This window comes from Peromyscus eremicus, chromosome 1 (genome assembly GCF_949786415.1).
Source record: "Peromyscus eremicus chromosome 1, PerEre_H2_v1, whole genome shotgun sequence".
Lineage (NCBI taxonomy): Eukaryota > Metazoa > Chordata > Mammalia > Rodentia > Cricetidae > Peromyscus > Peromyscus eremicus.
Window position 1 is genome coordinate 158,118,246 of NC_081416.1, and position 20,773 is coordinate 158,139,018.

Consider the following 20,773-nt stretch of genomic DNA (forward strand, 5'->3'; position numbering starts at 1 on the left):
TGACCTGTTGTATAGCAATATCTTTTGAGATAAAACATTCCATCCTGGAGTATGTTCTATAGGGAGTCAAAATATTCCACTGTACAGGAAATGTTCTTTACAAATCAACAAGTACATAACTCAAAAGCATTAGGTGGTCCCTGAAACTGATTAGATTCCCCGGGTTCCTCTTTTTCCAAGGTTATACAAGCAGTAAGGACTGACCTTACTGAGCAGCCTGGAAGAAGTAATCTCTAACTGGTCCAGTTGCTTTCAAGTTGTACAGTGAGTTCCATATTTTCACCTTTTGGGAGCTGTCACCCATCCTGGGATGGGCTTCCTGTGATGCAGCTGTCTTTGAGTTATTTCTACTCTTGGAGGTAATCCCACACCTGCACTCCTGCATATAACTCCAATAAAACTCACTGGTTCACCAGCTGAACTTTGATAATATCCTTACTTTGCTCTGCCATTGCTTCCCGATCAGAAGAGATACTTGCTATACCTTCACCAGGAATACTGTCACATAATACTTGCATGTTTTCTGCTTTGGGGGAATAAAGAAAAATATTCTCATCTCTTCCTGCTGTTCTGACAGCTGTGACTTCAACTATCTACCAAAACCTTCCAGAATTTCAGACCTATATTATTTGAGCAACATTAAAAATTAAGTCTTAAGTGGGATGTAGTGGCCCACATTTTTAATCGCAGCACTTAGAAGGCAGAAGCAGGCAGATCACTGTTTTCCAGGATAGCCTGGTCTACATAGTGAGTTCCAGTCCAGCTAGAGATACAAAGTAAAACATTGTCTCAAAGAGACAAAAAGGCAGGAAAGGAGGGAGGGGAGGCGGGGGTCGGGGGAGAAGGGGCCAGCTAAAGAAACTCACCCTGACCCTGGAGCCCAGAACCAGTGAAAGAAACATAGTCTAGATCTGGGACCTCAGCCAGAGAAACACTTTATCCCTGAACCCAGAACTAAAGCAACATGCCCTGACTCTGAAACCAGTGCCAAAGAAACACACTTTGTCCCTAGAATCAGAGCCAGTGAAAGCGAGAGGCCCTGGCCTTAGAATTAGAGCCAAAAAGCTAAAAAGGCCAGTGACAGAAACACAGTTTGGCTCTGAAATCAGGGCCATCTCTGCTTCTGACCAACTGATCAGTGAAACCAACCAATCACAGAGCAGGAAATCAAGCACCCTGACCCTGGAGCCCAGAACCAGAGAAAGAAACAGCCTGGATCTGGGACCTGAGCCAGTGAAAGAAACACTTTATCTCTGAACCCAGAACTCAAGCAACACACTTTGTCCCTGGAATCAGAGCCAGTGAAAGAAATATGCCCTGGTCTTAGAATTAGAGCCAATAAGCTAAGAAAGGCCAGTGAAAGAAACACAGTTTGGCTCTGAAATCAGGACCATCTCTGCCCCTAACCCACAAAACCAACCAATCCCTGGACAGAAAATCTTCCCCCTGGAGAAACTCCACCCCTAAGACATCCTGTTGTTGGCTGTTCTTTCCCACCCTGGTAGAGGCAGCCACTCTCCTGGACTCCTCCTTCCCTGCTGCAGGCTGCAAAAATATATGAAGTAGGAATTCAGCTGATTATGACAAAGCTATACCTGGAAGAATTAAGAACTCTTCCAGAGGTTGAGGCCAAGGCTCAAGGAGTCTTGGTGATATTGGCTTTGGATTATTAGCCATTTCCTGCTATGAATTTCTCGTGTGCTATTGTAGCTTTCCCATCATCCATTGGGCACAATGTCCCCTCTACAATGAAAGTATTTGTGTAACTTTCTCCAACCGTGCTACACCAGACACAGTCAGAATCCGGAATTTCAGGCCCCTCTGAAATTATTGCCATTAGCAGCATCCGGCCAGGACCATCCTCGGATGGAAGAAAGTATCTTATCTGAGATACCTCACAGATTCTTGAAGAACATACTTAAGCATCCAGACTATCTGAGAAGGCCTGGCGGATGTGCTAATCAAGCTTAACTTTCTCCTTTCCAAAGTCTTATCTCTGGTTTTAGATCCACCCTTAACAATTAACTCAGAACCAAAGGGTTCGTATTTACAGGGACATCTAGCTGTGAAGTTGCCTAGCCAAGTTGCCTTGTGACTGACCACACTTGCCAGAAATGGTGGGAGCAGAGATAGCTTGGAGAGATAAGGGCCAAAGGGATAAAATGGCAGTTTTATTTTCACAGATAGGATGGAGAAGAAGAAAGAGAATAGAAGAACTAGATGGTTAAGAACTGGAGAAGAATGAACTGAGATGGAAAGAACTAGATGGGAGGAGAACTAGATTGGAGGACTAGAAGAGAGAATTAGAAGAACAAGATGGAAGACGAGGAAGAGCCAGAGGGGGAAGAACAAGATAAGGAAAAACAGGATGAGAGGTGAGATGGGAGAGGAGCTAAGATGGGAAAGAACTAGATGGATAAAAACCTGGATGGGGCAGAACTAGATGAAGGAATTAAGATAGCACTTAGAGGATACAGCAGAAAATGTAGAGAGAAATCCGGCAAGAAAGGAGCTAGACATGAGAGCAGAAAAGAAGCTGTGGAGAGTGAGACTCAGAAAAATAAAGTGAATGGACTAAAGAGTTTCATGGTTTCATGTGTGTAGATTTATTCGTGAATTTCTCAGATTAATCCATTGCTAGTAACATCTCTTCTGGAACTCTGGGTGAAGGCTATCGAGGGGCTGGACCCCAATAGCTTTCAATACTTCCCAAATAAATCTCTTTCTCAAAAGTCTTGGGTGTGAAGATCTTCATTCACTGGTGCAGAGAAGAACCTTGCTGAGACATCCCTTAGGGAACTGAGCAAGGTGGAGCTGAACAAAAGAACCTTACTGAGATGTCCCTTAGGGGACTGTGCGAGGTGGAGCAGAAAAAATAACAACTTTTTGCCAGAGGAGATTGCTACATTTTTGCAGGGGTTTCCCCTTTGGCAGAGTGAAACAAAAGAAGCAACATCTTGGGCCAGAGAAGAAACAGAGCTCTGCTGGGAAGTCCCCTTAAGTGGGGGATGAGCAAAGCTCAGCTGTAGCAGCTCTCCAGGAGAGGAGCAGGATTGCTATATCCTGCTTGGGAAGACCATCCCCCATCACACCCCAACTCCAGGTATCACCTGACTCCCCTGAGCAGTCAGGATACATTTCCCTCCAGAGCTGAGCTGTCCCATTGCAGCTCCAGTTGCCAGAGCTGTCCTAGCAGCTCAAGGTATCGCCTGACTTCCCTGGGCAGCCAGGATACCTTTCCCCCAGAGTTGCAACACTCGCTCACAGAGAGAGAGGGAGGGAGGGAGGGAGGGAGGGAGGGAGGGAGGGAGGGGGAGAGAGGGGGAGAGAGGGGGAGAGAGAGAGAGAGAGAGAGAGAGAGAGAGAGAGAGAGAGAGAGAGAGAGAGAAGGAGAGATTAAGTCTGATAAAGACTACCCACACATATACCTTTCCCACTTGTAATTCAATAAATGGTAGAGGAAAGGCTTTACTTCATATAACTATTTCTTTTTCAGTCATGAATCCTCAAATTTTGGTAAAGGTAAATGGCAGTTAGAAGTATGTCCCAGAAGCTAGGAGAAGTGAGTTAACAATAAAACATTTACCAAGAATTCACCAGTGAGGGGCTGGACTACAGCTCAGTGATAGAGTGCTTGTCTAGCAAATATAAAGCCCTGGTCTCTAACCCCAGCACCACCCACACCCACACCCATACCCATACCCACACCCCCCCCCCACACCCTTTCCACAAATCATAAAGGAAATTATAAAACAGTATGCTAATGACAAGAAAAACCTTTTATTAAACCTATACTGTATTCTAGGAATAGATGGATTCATTGGATTCTCACAGCAAACCAATGCATACACATGACTGCATATATAAAATAAGGAACAACTACTAATAACATATATAAGAAAAATCTGGAAAAATAACACTTTGCTAACTGTAATTACCTTTCGGGCATGACATTAGGATTAGGGTTAATGAAAAGGAACAAAATAGCATACAAGGAGAATTCAGCATTAAAAGAAATGTTTTTGGTTCTAAAAGGAACAAAATATCAAACATCTAAATATTAGTTTGGGGTCATATTAATGGAGACAACTTTTATAAATGCAAAAATTTAGAAGCAACCATAACATGAGTAATAGTCATTTAAAAAAGATATTAAGTCATTAAACTTTGTATTGCTGGAAAAGCCATCATTATGATTTTTTAGCATGATAAAAGCAGAACACAATACCATGACTACATGTCTTTAGAAAGCAAAGTCCAGCAGAATTAGTTCTACCAATTTGATAATCGTCATCTACAATCAATATAGCAGTTCATTTTGATGTTTGAGCTTTGGATTATCTAGTTTTCTCATTTTTTTCACTTACAATAAAAAAGAAAAATAAGCTCATGAAACATAGCAAAAAGACTGACACTGCCTTAAATACAACATTGGAATTCTGCAAGGAACTTAAAGTCATTAAAGGTTACACAATTAAAACACTGTGATATTAGCACAGACACAAAAAAACAGTTTAGAAAACAAAAGACAGTCCTAAAAAATACAAAAATATGAACAACAGTATAACAAATCGCCAAGCAATGGAGAAATACAGAACTATTAAGCAACTAGCATTGGTGTGCGGGAAGAGAGTAAATGTAGACTTAGAATTCATAATCTACAGTTAAAATCATTTGGATTGAAAATATAAATACCTAATCAGGCCATGTCAAAGAAAGTAACTCTCAAATATGAATTTTTATTACTCATGAGCATGAATTCCCTGATGGTGAATAAGGTCTGAATCATTACTGTCTTCCCACATTTCTTAAGGCTTGTCATCACTATGAATTCTCAGATGTCGGGTAAGGTTTGAGCATTTATTAAAGGCCTTTCCACATTTATTACATTCATATGGTTTTTCATCTGAGTGGACTCTCTGATGTTGAAAAAGCTGTGAGTTCTGAGTAAAGGCCTTTCCACATTCAAGACATTCAAATGGTTTCTCACCAGCATGAATTCTTTGATGTTGCCGAAGTTGTGAGCTCTGAGTAAAGGATTTCCCACATTCCTTGCACTCATAAGGTTTCTCCCCAGTGTGGATTCTCTGATGATTTGTAAGTGCTGAACCACTACTAAAGGCCTTCCCACATTCCTTGCACTCATAGGGTTTTTCACCAGTGTGGGTTCTCTGATGCTGAACAAGTTTTGAGCTTTGAGTAAAGGCTTTGCCACATTCCTTACATTCATAAGGTTTCTCACCTGTATGAACTCGCACGTGTTGAAAAAGTTGTGAGCTCTTCGTAAAAGCTTTCCCACACACTTTGCACGCATAGGGTTTTTCACCAGTGTGAATTCGCTGATGATCAATAAGATTTGAACAATAGCTAAAGGCTTTTCCACATTCCTTACATTCATAAGGTTTCTTACCAGTGTGTATTCTCTGATGCTGAGAAAGGTATGAGCTACAACTAAAGGCCTTCCCACAGTCTTTACATTCAAAGGGTTTTTCCCCAGTATGAATTTTCAGATGTCGTGTAACATGTGAACCACAACTGAAGAATTTCCCACACTCCTTACATTCATAAGACTTTTCTCCAATATGAATTCTTTGATGTTGAATAAATTGTGAGTTCTGAGTAAAGACTTTTCTACATTTCTTACATTCATAGGGTTTCTCATCATTATTAATAATTTGATGTAGGGTAAAGAAAGTCTGTTGAACAAATGTGGGCATGTATTCAGGACTGAGTATTTCTTCACTTAAATGACCATTTTGATATCCCAATTGTCTTGTAAATTGGCTTCCACATTCCAGAACATCTCTAAAACTGGAGTACTCAAGGCCATGCTTTTTAAGTCCCATTAACTCCCTCTGGCATGATTCTATTTCATAAACTTCCTTCTTTAGAGATAATAACTTGCTTTCACACATTGACTCCAGGGCTGCAAGGAAAGAAAGTAGCAAATGTTCTTTTCCCCTCTTATTTGGAAAAACTTAAAACTTTCATAATGGAAATGGAAAAACTAAAGCTAAAGTGAATATACTATCTAGTAGGTAAATATCATAGGCACTAAATGAGATCTGTCTAATACAGTGGTTCTCAACCTTCCTATTGCTGCAACTCTTTAATATAATTCCTCCTGTTGTTGAGACCCTCAACCATAAAATTCTTTTCATTGCTACTTCATAACTATAATTTTGCTACTGTTATGAATCATAATGTAAATATTTTGGGAGACAGATTTTTCACAGGGGTTGCAATCCACAGGTTGAGAATCACTGGTCTAATGTGAAAAGTGGACAAGAGCACAGGGAAATTAACAACATATAATGTGGAAGCATAGGGAGAGCATGGTGGAAATAAGTTAGCATTATTTTTAATATGGAATAGTCTGGAGAAGTTAGTAAAAAAACAATGTATTGGGCACAAATCATGAAAATTCATATATATATGGCAGATTATTGGATATTTTGTGGCATAACAAATAATAAATTTGGTTTTTCATTTGTTTTGGGGCTAGATAATGAGATAAGGTCTTATTACCTAGCCCTGGCTGGCCTTGAACTCAGAGATCCTCTTCCTCCCAAGTGCTAGGTGTAAAGGAATGTACCCTGAGATGTGAGGTCTTACTATGTAACTCTGGCTGGTTTTGAACTCTAGGATTATCTTGTCTCAGTCTCTCTATTTAGACAAAAAGGGGAAATGTTGTGGAATAATCTTTTTGGTACACTGTGAAGATGTGTCACTATGACTGGTTTAATAAAAAACTGGGTGGCCAATAGCTAGGCAGGATTTTCGAGGCAGAGAGGACACTGGGAAGAAGAAACGTGGAGATACCAAGGATGCAGAGCAAGCAATATGGACATTAATTACAAAGTAAAGGTAAGTGAGCCACATAAAAGAAGTAGATTAACAGAAATGGGTTATTTTAAATTATAAGAGCTAGTTAGAAACAAGCCTAAGCTATCAGCCAAGCTTCCATAACTAATAATAAGTCTGTGTGGTTATTTGGAAGCTGGCTGGTGGGACAGCAGACTTGCTACAAATGGTGTCCAGTGGAACCAAAAAAGGTTCCAAACACACAAAACTAGAGCCAAACTCGGCTTCCTAGTCCTACAGTTTCTCATGTGAGCTGTGGTGCAGAGACATGTCTCCTGGCTGCTTTAGCCGCCAGCGTTCCATGAGCTAAGCTTTAAGTTTTGCTCATGAAGACAGAAAACATTACAGATACGCAGTAAAGCAGGTTCATATGGGAAAAAAAAAAACTCTAAACATGTGCATAAGCTTAAGAAAAGAAAATGGATACAGACAGTCATAAAAAAAATAATTTATGGGGCTGGAGAGATGGCTCAGAGGTTAAGAGCACTGGCTGCTCCTCCAGAGGTCCTGAGTTCAATTCCCAGCACCCACATGGTGGCTCACAACCATCTGTAATGAGATCTGGCGCCCTCTTCTGGTGTGCAGGCATACGTGCAGATGTAACACTGTATATGTAATAAATAAATAAATCTTTAAAAAAATAATAATTTATGAATAAGATCTTCAAAGAAAAATAAATATAAAAATGATAAGCCACGTAGACTTAGGAAATACATAGGGATTCTGGACCCTGTATGGTGTTGTACTGACTTTAAATTTTTTGATTGCTGATGAGTAAACAATAGTGCTGAGAGACACTGGGTTATAAAAGCTACTAAATTAAAGCAATCTATGTATTTTAAAAATGTCAACTTCAAAATGGAAGTCAAAAATATGTTATGTTGGGGAAACAAAAAGGTTGTGGATTCATTCAAGGTTGATAGAGCTCAGATTTGATGCGGGGAGATACCCTGAAAATCCTGACTACAGACATAAAGACGTAAACCCAGAAAAACTACAAGACAGGTGATGTGTTTACCTGCTCAAACATAAAATAAAAAATGTCTTTGGCTGGCTTGTGTAGAACGCACAGTCCATACTTGTGTTTATGCAGATATGTATGTTTCGTTTATGTTTTCAGAGCAAGGGCACCAGACACCAATGAAAATGGGTGGCCCAGGTGATCCAACCTCTCAGAGTGCCTCTGTTGCAGTTTCCTCAGAGTTCTGAGATGGTCCAGCCTCACAGACTACTCCAGCCAGACTTCAGATAATCCCTACATTTTCCCATCACACCAAGACTAGACAACAGCTAGCTTTCCCAGGACTTGAACATTATCCCTATTTTCTCAGTGTCCCCTAAAGATACAGTACCCCCACCAATAGTAAGCAGTATAGAGAACATGACACCCACATTCCCAAGAGATCAGGTGGGTGGTTTTGGTCATTTGGTAAGTTATGGATGTTTGTTATCATTTAGAGGGGTTGTTTACAAACTGTTACTGGTCATGGTCAGGGAGAAAGCTAAACAAAGGGGATAAGATTCAGGGATTTCTTTCTGAAGAGAAAAAGGGGGATATAATATAAAAATGATGCGATAAAAAGGTAGACTGTTGAGTCTACTTTTGAACAACCATTAGTCTCAAATATTTTACATTGGTGTGAATTTTGGTATATTTATACAAATTTAAGGTTATTTTTTATGTTGTGTATATATTTCTACTCTTGTTTAAGATATTTTTGTATATTAATACAAATTAAATGTTATTTTTGTTATGCTGTATCAGATGTTTCTATTTCTTGTTTAAGGTATTGCACCTATGCAGCTCATTTAAACATGTAAAGTTCTAGTCCTTGAAAGCTATTTAGGATAATAAAGAAATACTGGTTAGTAGTCATCTATAACAATCAAACGTATAGCCATGTTAGGTATATTTTCAAGGTCAATCAGAGACATATTCTAAATAGACAGTGGTCTACAAACAGTTCAGAGACCTACAGAATATGGCATTTTAATGTTTTAATAACATAAGGCTTTTCATGACATTGAGACATAAGTGCTCCTGGAAGCACCAATCTACTTAAAAAAAGGATAAGGGGTGTTGAAGAACCTCCAATTGTAGTTTACTTTCTTTGTAGCAAAAGCTAGGCATTTAGGCATGAAACTGCCTTTACCTCAACTGCTGACAGTATGCTGTCCAAACTGGACAAGTAGGACACAAAAAAAAATGACTGACAAACTTTGCCAAGACAGGGTAGGACAGTCCTTCAAAAATTTCCTGCTTTACATAAAAGTCTGTTAGATATTCTAGGTCTGTAGGTTGAAGATGGATGCCCCAATGTTACAGAGGAACCTTGGGTGACTGTCCAGACAGCCAGCTGTTTCTGTCATTTCTTAATAGTTTTGGAAGTTGCTTGCTCAGCATTTCCTGTTTACTCAGGTAATAATATATTCTTCTCGGGTCACTGATGGAAATGGAAGACTAGATAATTATAGTGTTACAGTTTTCCTTATTATGAAATTCAGAAAAGAAACTTACATAAGAGATGCAAAACTTATAAGGCTGAGAGACATAAAAGCTTAAATCGTTTATCTAAAAAACTGTTTTGATGTCTAAAAAGATCGTTTTAAGATGGTAATACAAGTTATAATAAAAAACTGTTTAGGTATAAAACTTTTTAAAGTTTATCAGTATTGACAATAGAGTACTATCTCTAAGTATGCCAACTACAAATAAACTGGACATTGTATTCTTACCTGATAATCATTCTTACTGTATATAGTTTTATTATATTAGAGTTAAAACCTTTCCTTTTTATTTAGACAAAAATGGGGAAATGTGGAATAATCTTTTTGTACACTGTGAAGATGTCACTCTGATTGGTTTAATAAAAGCTGAACAGGATATGGCTAGGCAGGATTTTGGGGGCAGAAAGGATGCTGGGAAGAAGGGCAGAGACACCAGGGACACAGAGCAAGCAGCATGGGCATTATAAAGTAAAGATAACTGAGCCATGTAAAAGAAGTAGATTAGTAGAAATGGGTTAATTTAAGTTATGAGCTAGTTAGAAACAAGCCTAAGCTATCAGCCAAACTTTCATAATTAATAATAAGTCTTGTGTGGTTATTTGGGAGCTGGTATGCAAGACAGAAAAATCTGCCTACAGCTAGGATGATAAACATATAGTACCACAATGGTCTTTGTCCCAGTTTTCTGCCACTGAACTTCAAAAGCCCTTGGGACTCTGAATGACAGCAGTATCTTTGTACTGCTACTGAGGCAGTTCAAGATAGGACTTAGAGAGCCTCAGGATTTGTTCTGGAAAAATGGTCTGGTGGTTAAGCATATATGATGCTCTTGCAGAGGACCCAGGTTCAGTTCCCAGCATCCACAAGGCAGCTCACAACCACTTGTGACTGTTTTTCCAGAGGATTCATGTACTCTTCTGACATACACCACACATACCGGGATTTTACCTATCTGACCTCTGGATGGAGGAAAGACTGAGATGCCAGTTCTGTAATTGTACCTACGTAAAAACAAAAACAAGCTTGATGACCTGAGTCTGACCCCAGGACCTACATGATGGAGAGAGAACCAACTCCAGCAAGTTGTCCTTTGACCTCTACACATTCACCCCATATAATAAATAAATATATGCAACTAAAAAAAAAATGTTTTTGGAAGAACTTGGTTTTCTCACTAGACCCAGGTTCTTGGCAGAAACTTCCAAGATAACATCTCAAAGGTGCTGTTTCTTCAATCAGCAGTGAGTTATCCCTGCAGGCACTGCTCTGCTGAGTGTTTCTCACTTACCTGAGCACAGGCCTCTTGTAAGCTCTTTGCCAATCATCCAGGGCTCTTTGCCTTGTTCCAATAAAGAGATCACCTGAGGCTTGGGAATGTGAAGTCCTGCTTACAAGAAAAGATATGGAACACGGTTATGCTGTGGGAAACAAATCCATCCTCGATCATCAAGCAAGAGATGCCATAACAGGAATAGCCAAAAACGAAGAAGCAGCTTCAGCCACAGCCCACTGGAGCTGCCTGTTTCCCAGGCTTCTTTTTCAGCCCAGCTGAAACCATGTATTTGCAAAGAAGGAGCAGGAATTCAGGTGGCAAAGTTGAAAAGCAGCTGAGAAATTCACTGAGGAAGAAGCAGATACTCCAGAGAACGCCGGGTTGTTGTACAGGTGTCCTTACCCACTGAAAGCAGGTTACTGTAGTTCTCCAACATCACATCTCTGTACAAGTCCTTCTGAGCAGGGCCTAGGCACTCCCACTCCTCCTGAGAGAAGTCCAGAGACACGTCACTGAACACCATCGATTTCTGAAATAACAAACACACACCCTAGCTGTATAACACAAAATATACTTCCAAAACTTTGGTGCTTGTGTTGTGGGGTTCAGCAAATCGGCCAAAATACTGATGTCACCAAGAACCAGTACCTCTGGATTCTCTGTTCATTCAGAAACAGATGACAGAAAGCCAAGCATGCTGATACATGACTATAACCCCAGCCCCGGGGATGCTGGGGCAAGAGGACTGATTGGGCGTTTGAGCTCTCAGCCTGGGTTATATATTGAATTCAAGGCCAGTCTTAGCTATATAGTAAGGTCAAGTCTCAGAACAATAGGACTAGAGGTAGTTCACTGGTAGAGCCCCGCTTTCAATCCTCAGCACCAAAACAAACAAACAAACAAATAAATAGTTTCTTATTAATAATAAATTATTTTTCTGGTGGCTAAATGTTTTGATTTCTAATTGTACAATCTCAACAGCTTATATACACTGGCCAGACTAATTGGAACCATCCATTATCATACTGTTCTTATTTCTGAGATAAAGAAAACTAATGATTCATATACAAAGTCAACATGATCCACATTTCCTGTTGGACTTCAACTTAAAAATGTTTTATAAATGCTGTAAGAGTCTCAGAGGTCCATAACAGCCACTAATTATGATTCCACAGCCTCATTTCACAGCTAGGAAATCTTTCAACATTTGGAACTATCAACCCATTTCCCATTCTCTCATTGGAAAACACTAGTTTGCAGACATGATTTTGGCTTCTTCATGAGTCTTGCCAGCTAAGTGACTCATATTGCCACCTCATCAAATCACAGATGAATAGAAATGAATTCATTTAAGTTGTAAGAGCTAGTTAGAAACAAGCCTAAGCTAAGGCCAAGCTCTCATAATAAGTCTTTGTGTCATTATTTGGGAGCTGGTGATATAGAGAAAGACTTGCTACACAGGGGAGGTTTTGAGAAAATAAGACTGGGTAAGGAAAGAAATACCCTAAAAACTATACCAGTCTTATAATAAATGCTTAAAGCAGTCAGAGAATAACTATCTCTACTTTCCTTATTAGAATTCTTAGTGGGAATATGGAACAAATACTATCTATACTGTTGCAGGATTTTGTTTACACTGTAAAGATGTCTTTGCCTAAGACACCTTCTTTTTTTTTTTTTTTAATTTATTATGTATACAGAAGAGGGTGCCAGACCTCATTGCAGATGGTTGTGAGCCACCATGTGGGTGCTGGGAATTGAACTCAGGACCTCTGGAAGAGCATTCAGTGCTCTTAACCTCTGAGCCATCTCTCCAGCCCCCTAAGACACCTTCTGATTGATTTAATAAAGAGCTAATTGGCCAATAGCTAGGCAGGAGAGAAGAGGCGGGACTTCTGGGTAGAGAGAGAGAGAAACTGGAAGGAGGAATCTAGGCACGAGGATTTGCCAGCAAGACACAGAGAGGAAACAGGGGGTGCAGGATGGAACACGGGTAACACGACATGACAGAACATAGATTAGTATAAATGGGTTAATTTAAGTTATAAGAGCTAGTTGAGAACAAGCCTAAGCTAAGGCCAAGCTTTCATAATAATAAGTCTCTGTGTCGTTATTTGTGAGCTGGCAGCCCAAAGAAAAATCCGACTACACTGTACTTTATATGACATTGCATTTTATTTATTTTACTTGAGACAGGGTCTCACTAGGTAGCCTTTGTTGGCCTGGAACTTGTTATGTAGACCAGGTAGGCCTTGAACTCACAGAGATCTGTCTGCCTCTGCATCCCAAGTACTAGGATTAAAGGCTTATACCATCTCCCCCAGCTATTTTTATTATGAACTATTTTCTTTTTCTCTAGGGAAACTTCATGTCTTGATGTGTACTTTCACACATTGCAACTGGAAATAGAGACTGATACAACCACCTTGGAAAGTCAGCATCAATTCTAGTGGAAAGCATGATAACCTACGGGCCAGCAATTTTACTACTAGGGATATACCTAAAAGAAGCACATAACATATGTGCACTGAAAGACACAAAATGCTCTGTTCATAACAATCTTACTTTGAAAACAACTCAAATGCCAATAATGGAATAGGCTGTGCTATAGTCCACAATGAAAGAAAAATTGTTTTTTGAGGTTGGGTATTGTATGCAGCACAAGCTGGCTTGGATCCACTATGTAGCCTGAAATTCATGCTCCTGTTGCCTCAGCCTCTTGAGTACTGAGATTATAGGTCCCACCTTATCTGACTTCGTACAATGAAATTTTAAAGGACATTACAATAGTACTGAACAAAGCCAAGCAAAAGGAACCAACAAAAAGAATGGACATTCTGTGATTCTGCTTACATAAAATAGAGTATAAGTAAAATTAATTGACAGATACAGAAGAAAAATAAAGGTTATCTTTGGGAGAAGTAGATAGCAAGTAGAGAAGAACAGGACTTCCACAGTGCTGGTGATGTTCCACTTCCTAATCAGATGAGAACTCTGCTTAAACAAATGTGTGCATTTAAAAAAATTATCCCACGACAACTTGTTTCTCTATACTTTCAAAATGTATGTTATACTTCTTAAATTACATTTTTATTTTGTTCATGAGTGGAGGTTGGAGAATAACCTGTGGGAATCCCAGTTCTCTCATTCCAACATGTAGGTCACATGGACTGAACCCAGATCATCAGACTTGGTAGCAGGCACATGTGGTGATATTTTGTGTATGCTCTAACAAATAAAGCTTGCCTGAAGGTCAGAGGTCAAAGCCAGCCACTAGTTAGCCATAGAGGCCAGGCAGTGGTGGCACCCACCTTTAATCCCAGCACTTGGTATCTCATGCCTTTGCCCCCAGTACTTGGGAGGCACACATGCCTTTAATCCCAGCACTAGGGAGGTTGAGACAGGAAGTGATATGGCTGGGCAGAGAAAAGGAAAATAAGGCAAGAGGAGACAGGAGCTCAGTCCTTTCGGCTGAGGAGTTGGTGAGGTGAGAGGTGGCTGTGGCTTGTTCCTTTGTCTCTCTGATCTTTCAGCATTTACCCCAATATCTGGCTCCAGGTTTTATTAAGACCAATTAGGATTTGTGCTGCAGGCACACTATTTGCAGAGCCATCTTGACAGACATTCCCCCCAACCCCGAGACTTGATCTCATATGTCTGTGCTGGTCTTGAGCTCACTATGTAGCCAAGGATGACCTTGAACATCTAGTCTTCCTGCCTCTAACTCCCAAGTGCTGGAATTAAAGGAGTGCATCCCTCTATAGCTGCTTAATGTAGGGTTGGAGAACTGAACCCAGTGCTGTGTATAAACTAACTAGTCAACTCTACCAATTAAACTTCATCCCTAGCCCTGTATGTGATTATTCTTAAATCATCTTTTATCATTCTATCATTAGATTTATCCAGTATTGCAATACCAAGGGTCAAAAGTTAGCAGCCAGAATGAAGATATTTATCAACAACTGTTGAAAAATTTAATTGGCAAAAACCATATTATAAATTGGTACATACATACCACATAGTCCTTCTCTGACTCCTTAGGAAAATATTCATATGTATACCAGGATACCTGTAAAGGTATTTTAAAAGCAACCTGGTGCCCACCATCTGGCGTATTTTAAGACAAAAGGTCTTAAAAAGGTTTTAACACACAAAAACAGAGCCAGATGCAGCTTCCTAGTCTCACAGTCTCATGCCAGCTGCAATGCAGAGACACATTTCCCAACAGCTGCCTGTGAGATGGAGCCGGCCTCCAGCCACCATGAGCTAAGCGGTGTGGTGGTCCAGCAGTCTCTCACATGGGCTGCAGCACAGAGAGGCTCCTCTTAGCTACTGCCTGGGGGCTTGAGAACACTGCCAGCATACTGCATGGCAGGTTTAGGGGTTTTGCTCATACAGACAGAAAAGGTTACAGATATACAGTAAAGACAGATTCAGACAGAAACAACCTCATTCTAAAAATAAAAGGGGGGATACAGAAATGATAGGATAAAAGAGTAGATTATGAAATCTACTTTAATCCAAAAAAACAATTATTAATCTTAAATATTTTACAGTGGTATAGATTTTGGTTTATTGATACAAATTTAAAGTTAATTTTATTTTTATATATATATATATATTTCTATTTTTGTTTGGGGTATTATGCTTATGCAGCTCATTTAAAAATGTAATGTACGATTAAAAATACAGATTAATAGTCTTCTATAATACTCAAACTTACAGTCATGTTAGGTATGTTTTCAAGGTATATATTTATATAGACAGATAGTCTTAAAACACTTCAAAGACATAGAGAATATGGCATTTAATGTTTAATAACCTAAGGCTTTTCATGACAGTGAGACACATCTGTTCTTGGCAGCACCAATCTACTTCAGATAAGATGATGGGCATTAAAAAAACTCCATATGGAGTTTGCTTTCTTCAATAGCAAAAGCTAGTCATGTGGGCAAAGAAACTGCCCTTGCCTCAATTGCTGACAATATACTGTCCAAACTGGACCAGCACGGTGCAAGAAAGGTGACTGCCAAATTTTGCCAAGACAAGGTAGGACAGTCCTTCAGAATTCCCTGCTCTACAGGAAACTGTCAGATATGCCAGGCCTATAGGCCACATTAGAGAGGAACTTTGGGTAACTGTCCAGGCAGTGAGATGTCCCTGTTGTTAGGTAACATTTTACCCTTCTGGGGTCTTTGATGGAGTTGAAGACTAGATAGTTATAGTTTTCCTTAGTTATGATAAAAGATAAATTAGATACAAAAGTTTGGACTCACAAAGATAAGATAAATGATAGACTATTTAATTTTGCGAAATACAAATATACCAGATGCTGTAATTGTGATTCCTAATAAATGTTTTGTTATATAGTTTTACTATGTTAAGGTTAAAACCTTTTTGGTTTTTAGAGACAGGGTTTCTCTGTGTAGTTTTGGTGCCTGTCCTGGATCTCACTCTGTAGACCAGGCTGGCCTTGAACTCACAGAGATCTGCCTGGCTTTGCCTCCCAAGTGCTGGGATTAAAGGCATGTGCCAACACTGCCTGGCCAAAACCTTTTTTAATTAGACAAAAGGGAGAAATGCTGTGGAATAATCTTTCTGTACACTAGAATATGTATTACTCTCATTGGTTAATAAATAAGCTGAGTGGTCTATAGCAAGGCAGGATAAAGTTAGGCGGGACAATCAAACTGAGGATACTGGGATGAAGAAGGGCAGAGTCGAGAGACAGCAGCCAGCCAGCTGCCAAGAAAGAGGATGTGTAGAAAATGAGGTAACAAGCCAGGTGATGGTGGTGCACGCCTTTAATACCAGCACTCAGGAGGCAGAGGAAGGCAGATTTCTGTGAGTTCAAGGCCAGCTTGATCTACAAAGTGAGTTACAGGACAGCCAGCACTGCACAGAGAAACCCTGTTTCAAAAAGCAAAAAACAAACAAACAAAAAAGAAAATAAAATGAGGTAACAAGCCATGAGCCATGTGACAAAGCATAGATAAGAATATGGCTTAATTTAAATGTAAGAATGAGCTAGTAACAAGCCCGAGTTACTGGCTCAGCATTTATAATTCATATTGAGCCTCTTAGTGTTATTTGAGAGCAGCTGCAGGACAGGAAAACTCTGCCTACAGCAACCTTTTGATAATACTTAAAAACTGAAAACAATGTCCAATCTATAGCTGTTGTGGAATAACCTTTTTGTACACTATGAAGAGTTTTCACTTGGATTAGTTTAATAAAAGTGAATGGCCAATAGCTAGGCAGGATTTGGGGGGCAGAGAGGATGCTAGGAAGTAAGGCAAAGACGCAGAGAGTCATGAGCCAGGCACAAATAAAGCAGGAAAGTAGCATAGGCAGTACAGAGAAAAGTTAATAAAGCCACGAGCCAGAAAATAAATTAATAGAAATGGGTTAAGTTGTAAGAGCTAGTTAGAAAAATGCCTAAGCTATCAGCCGAGTTAATAATTAATAACTGTACAGTTTTCAATTAACAGATCAGGGGCTAGCCTCAAGCTCACAGAAATTGGCCTGCCTCTCATCTAGGAAATATGGAATTTTTTCAAGAAAGGCAAGACTCAAATTATTATATAAGAACATGGTTGCTTATTCCTGGAACCCAGTACTTAGGAGGCTAAGGCAAGAGAATCTGAAGTTTGAAGTCAGTCTGGCTTCACAGTGAGACCTTGTCTCAGAACTAAACACAACCAACGACACAAAAGACTCAAAACTGGGGGCTGAGCGATGGCTCAGTGGTTAAGAATGCGTCCTGCTCTTGCAGAGGACCCAAGTTTTGTTCCCAGCTCTCATATGGTGGCTCACTACCTTCTATAATTCCAGTTCCAGGGGATCCAACACCCTCTTCTGGCCTCCACAAGCAATGCATATATGAGGTGCTAAACATATATATAGACAAAACAATCATACACATACAATGAAAACACATAAACCTTGTTTTTTAAAGTATGGTGACTCACACATATAATTCCAGCACTCAGGGAAGTGGAGGCAGGAGAATCAGAAGAATAAAGTCATCCTCAGCTACATAGGGAGTTTGAGACCACCCTGTCTCAAAAAAACAAAACAAAGCAAACAACAACCAAACTACACAACTGCCATGCATAATTTTTAGTGGAAATATATGAAATGGTTAATGCTGTAAAAGATCCCACCCTTGAAAATAACATGAGAAGGAAATTGATCAAATGGTTTATTTTTGTGTAGTAGAAATTTAACTCAACCCTGATTCTGAAATTCTTTGAAAATAACCATGTTTTAGATGTGTGTTGAAAAAGAAACAAGAACTTTAGAAGTATCTATTTCCTAAATTAACATGTGACCATTATACTGAATGAAGTCAGAGTGAACACAGGCTGTGTGTCCATGTCCAAGTTTTCCACCATTTTCATGAAGGGAAAATTTGAAGAACCAGGTCACTTTATGAGTCTGTGTTATGCAAGTCCATCCCAGAGAAAAGCAAAAAGGAAACCCCACTGCACCTTATGTTTGGCTTGGTCCACAGCCATTCCTCTTTTCTCCACTGGGTACCTCTGGAGGGGCTGAGCTGGGAAAGAAAGAAGGAATCATAAGGTACTACTCCATTTAATAAAAGGTCGCCCTGGATCCATACCTGTCACCCAGGGAGAAGACGTCTAAGTTGCCATGAGCATTTCTAGAGTTAGAGAAGGAATAAAGCCTATGTTGTCCAAGACTGGAATTGGTTCTCATCTCACTGGGATCTCTTAGGACAGAAAATCACTTGGGCAGGCAGAGGCATCCCACACCTACAAATCCATGACTCCGGTCACTCACCCACCATAGGGATCCCACATATCCTCACACCTACACCATACTATGGGAGTCCACAACTGACTCAGTTTCCCAATTTGAATCTGAAGTCTATTCTGCATCGATAGAGTTCAGGCTTGCTTGCCCACAGAGTCTCCTTGAAGGGCTGTGAAAAATTCCTGATTAGCCCACAGAAAGGAACACCCTATCTAGCTAGATACAGGCTGCTGACGCCAGCCGGAGGTACATTGAGATAGAAATTGCTCCTTGATGCAAGGCAGGATAGATAGTGGTTGAACGCCTGTGCTGTGCATTGTACCCAAACAATAGCACAACATATGGCCGAATAGTGACAGTAACACATCTACCCTGAGGATACAACCACATCCACATGTTTACATGAACTACACCACATAAAACCACACAGTGCTACAAATGGTCACAATAACACACTCACTACGGAGCCACACAATAGTTAAAATTCCCTCCAGTTCTCCCCATGAGAATTATACAAAAATCACACATTCAACAGAACACAACAGCCTCTCAAATATACATGCTGTCAGCCTGACAATATTATACTCATCTTCCAACCATAAAGTTCACATAAAGTTACATAATCACACTCAAACGTCTTCACAGAGTCACAAGCACCCAATACACATAGTATATACATACATACAGACAGCCCCCTCAAGCTAACAGTCATGCAGGCATAATTACTAGTTCTCTGATATATCCCTCACACACACACACAAGTTATGCCGTTACACACATTCAGCCAAACACACGGGGACGCAATCACACCTACACACACTGCCGCACAGTTATCAATCACACACACTGATAACGAAAATGTGTATACTTGCACACACAGCTCTGAGTATGTTCACAGAGAAACCTAAAAATCAGACCCGCGCACTCGTGGCGCCCTAGGGTCACTTAAGGTCACACTCACACACAGCCGAGAGCTCGCTACTGCTCACCCAGCTAGACCAACTCCCACAGGCCTGACAGCTCGGATGCCGACTGGTATTTCTCTTCAGACCCCAGGGCCGCACTAACAAGGACCTAGGCCGCTCACCGCGCACTTTTCCTTCCCCGGACAACGAGGGTCCCGCAGGCAAAAGAAGGGGCTGCCTTGAGTTCGCGGACGTTTCTGGGAAATGTAGTCCGTGATGGGACCTGGCGAGGAAAATGGAGTCCATTCTCGGACTCCCGCCAGGGCACTGCTCGAGGCAGGCCGAGGGGCTCGCTCCGCACTTGAAATTGCGTGAGCGACTTTCCTAGACACAACAAGTACAAGCTCGGACAGAAACTCTCACAACACGCAGGGCTGACATCGTGGAAACAAGCCCTATCCATGATACGGAGCAACATCAGGAAATCACTGTTTTCTGTGTAGGACAGTAGGGGCCAGGTTGGCGCCGGAAGTTGTGTGGCGTCGCGTGTGTTTCTGGGAAATGTAGTCTAGAGACGGAAACTGCGTGGCACTGGTCTGCTGGAACAAAGTTGCTTAAATGATTTCTCAAAGACCACACCCAGTGTCTGGAAGCTTGTGGGCGTCGGAAATCACTGTAGGAATGTTCAGGATGACGATAGGTCGCCCGTTTTGCCCTCCTCTGTTAGTAAGCCATGGTGTAGGGTTTATATGACCCATTTATATGACCCATATTAGTCATTAAAAGCTATCAGATTTAGGAAGAACTGTGAACGAGTGATTGCTCCTGAATAGGCAGGGCGTTCTTTTACAATTTAGAAGAAAGAAAAAAAGAAGAAAGAAAGAAAGAAAGAAAGAAAGAAAGAAAGAAAGAAAGAAAGAAAGAAAGAAAGAAAGAAAGAAAGAGGGAAAGAGGGAAAGAGGGAAAGAGGGAAAGAAGGAAAGAAGGAAGGAAGGAAGGAAGGAAGGAAGGAAGGAAGGAAAGAAAGAAAAAACACTCTATTCATTTTGAGTCTGGGTCTCACTCTAGGCCGACCTGGAACTCACTATGTAGACCGGATTTGCATTGAACTCACAGAGATCCTTCTTTTCCTGTCTGACAAATGCTTGGAGTAAGAGTGAACTTCAGGGCTGGAGAGATGGCTCTGAGGTTAAGAATACTGGCTGTTCTTCCAGAGGTCCTGAGTTCAATTCCCAGCAACCACATGGTGGCTCACAACCATCTATAATGAGATCTGGTGCCCTCTCCTGGCCTGCAGGCATACATGCAGGCAAAATGTTGTATATATAATAAATAAATAAATCTCTTTAAAAAAAAAATGTGAACTTCACCACACCCTGTAGTGTAAATATTCTTTTCTTTTCTTCTTTCTTTCTTTCTTTCCTTCTTTCTTTCTTTCTTTCTT

At 40.5% G+C, this 20,773-nt stretch overlaps 1 protein-coding gene across 2 annotated transcripts; it reads right to left on the reverse strand.

The window, feature by feature from the left end:
- Nucleotides 1-3,761: 3,761 nt before the first annotated feature.
- Znf383 (zinc finger protein 383) lies at nucleotides 3,762-19,828 on the reverse strand. 2 transcript variants are annotated; one of them, XM_059275665.1, is made up of 5 exons: nucleotides 19,512-19,828; nucleotides 18,139-18,203; nucleotides 11,048-11,174; nucleotides 10,661-10,756; nucleotides 3,762-5,926 (listed from the first exon to the last, which is right to left on the reverse strand). In XM_059275665.1, the coding sequence occupies exons 1-5, from the start codon at nucleotides 19,633-19,635 to the stop codon at nucleotides 4,809-4,811; spliced, it is 1,530 nt and encodes a 509-aa protein (XP_059131648.1). In that variant the 5' UTR covers nucleotides 19,636-19,828; the 3' UTR covers nucleotides 3,762-4,808. The 2 variants fall into 2 exon arrangements, with proteins under 2 accessions (XP_059131648.1, XP_059131657.1); XM_059275674.1 differs by having other exon boundaries at nucleotides 19,414-19,560.
- Nucleotides 19,829-20,773: the final 945 nt, after the last annotated feature.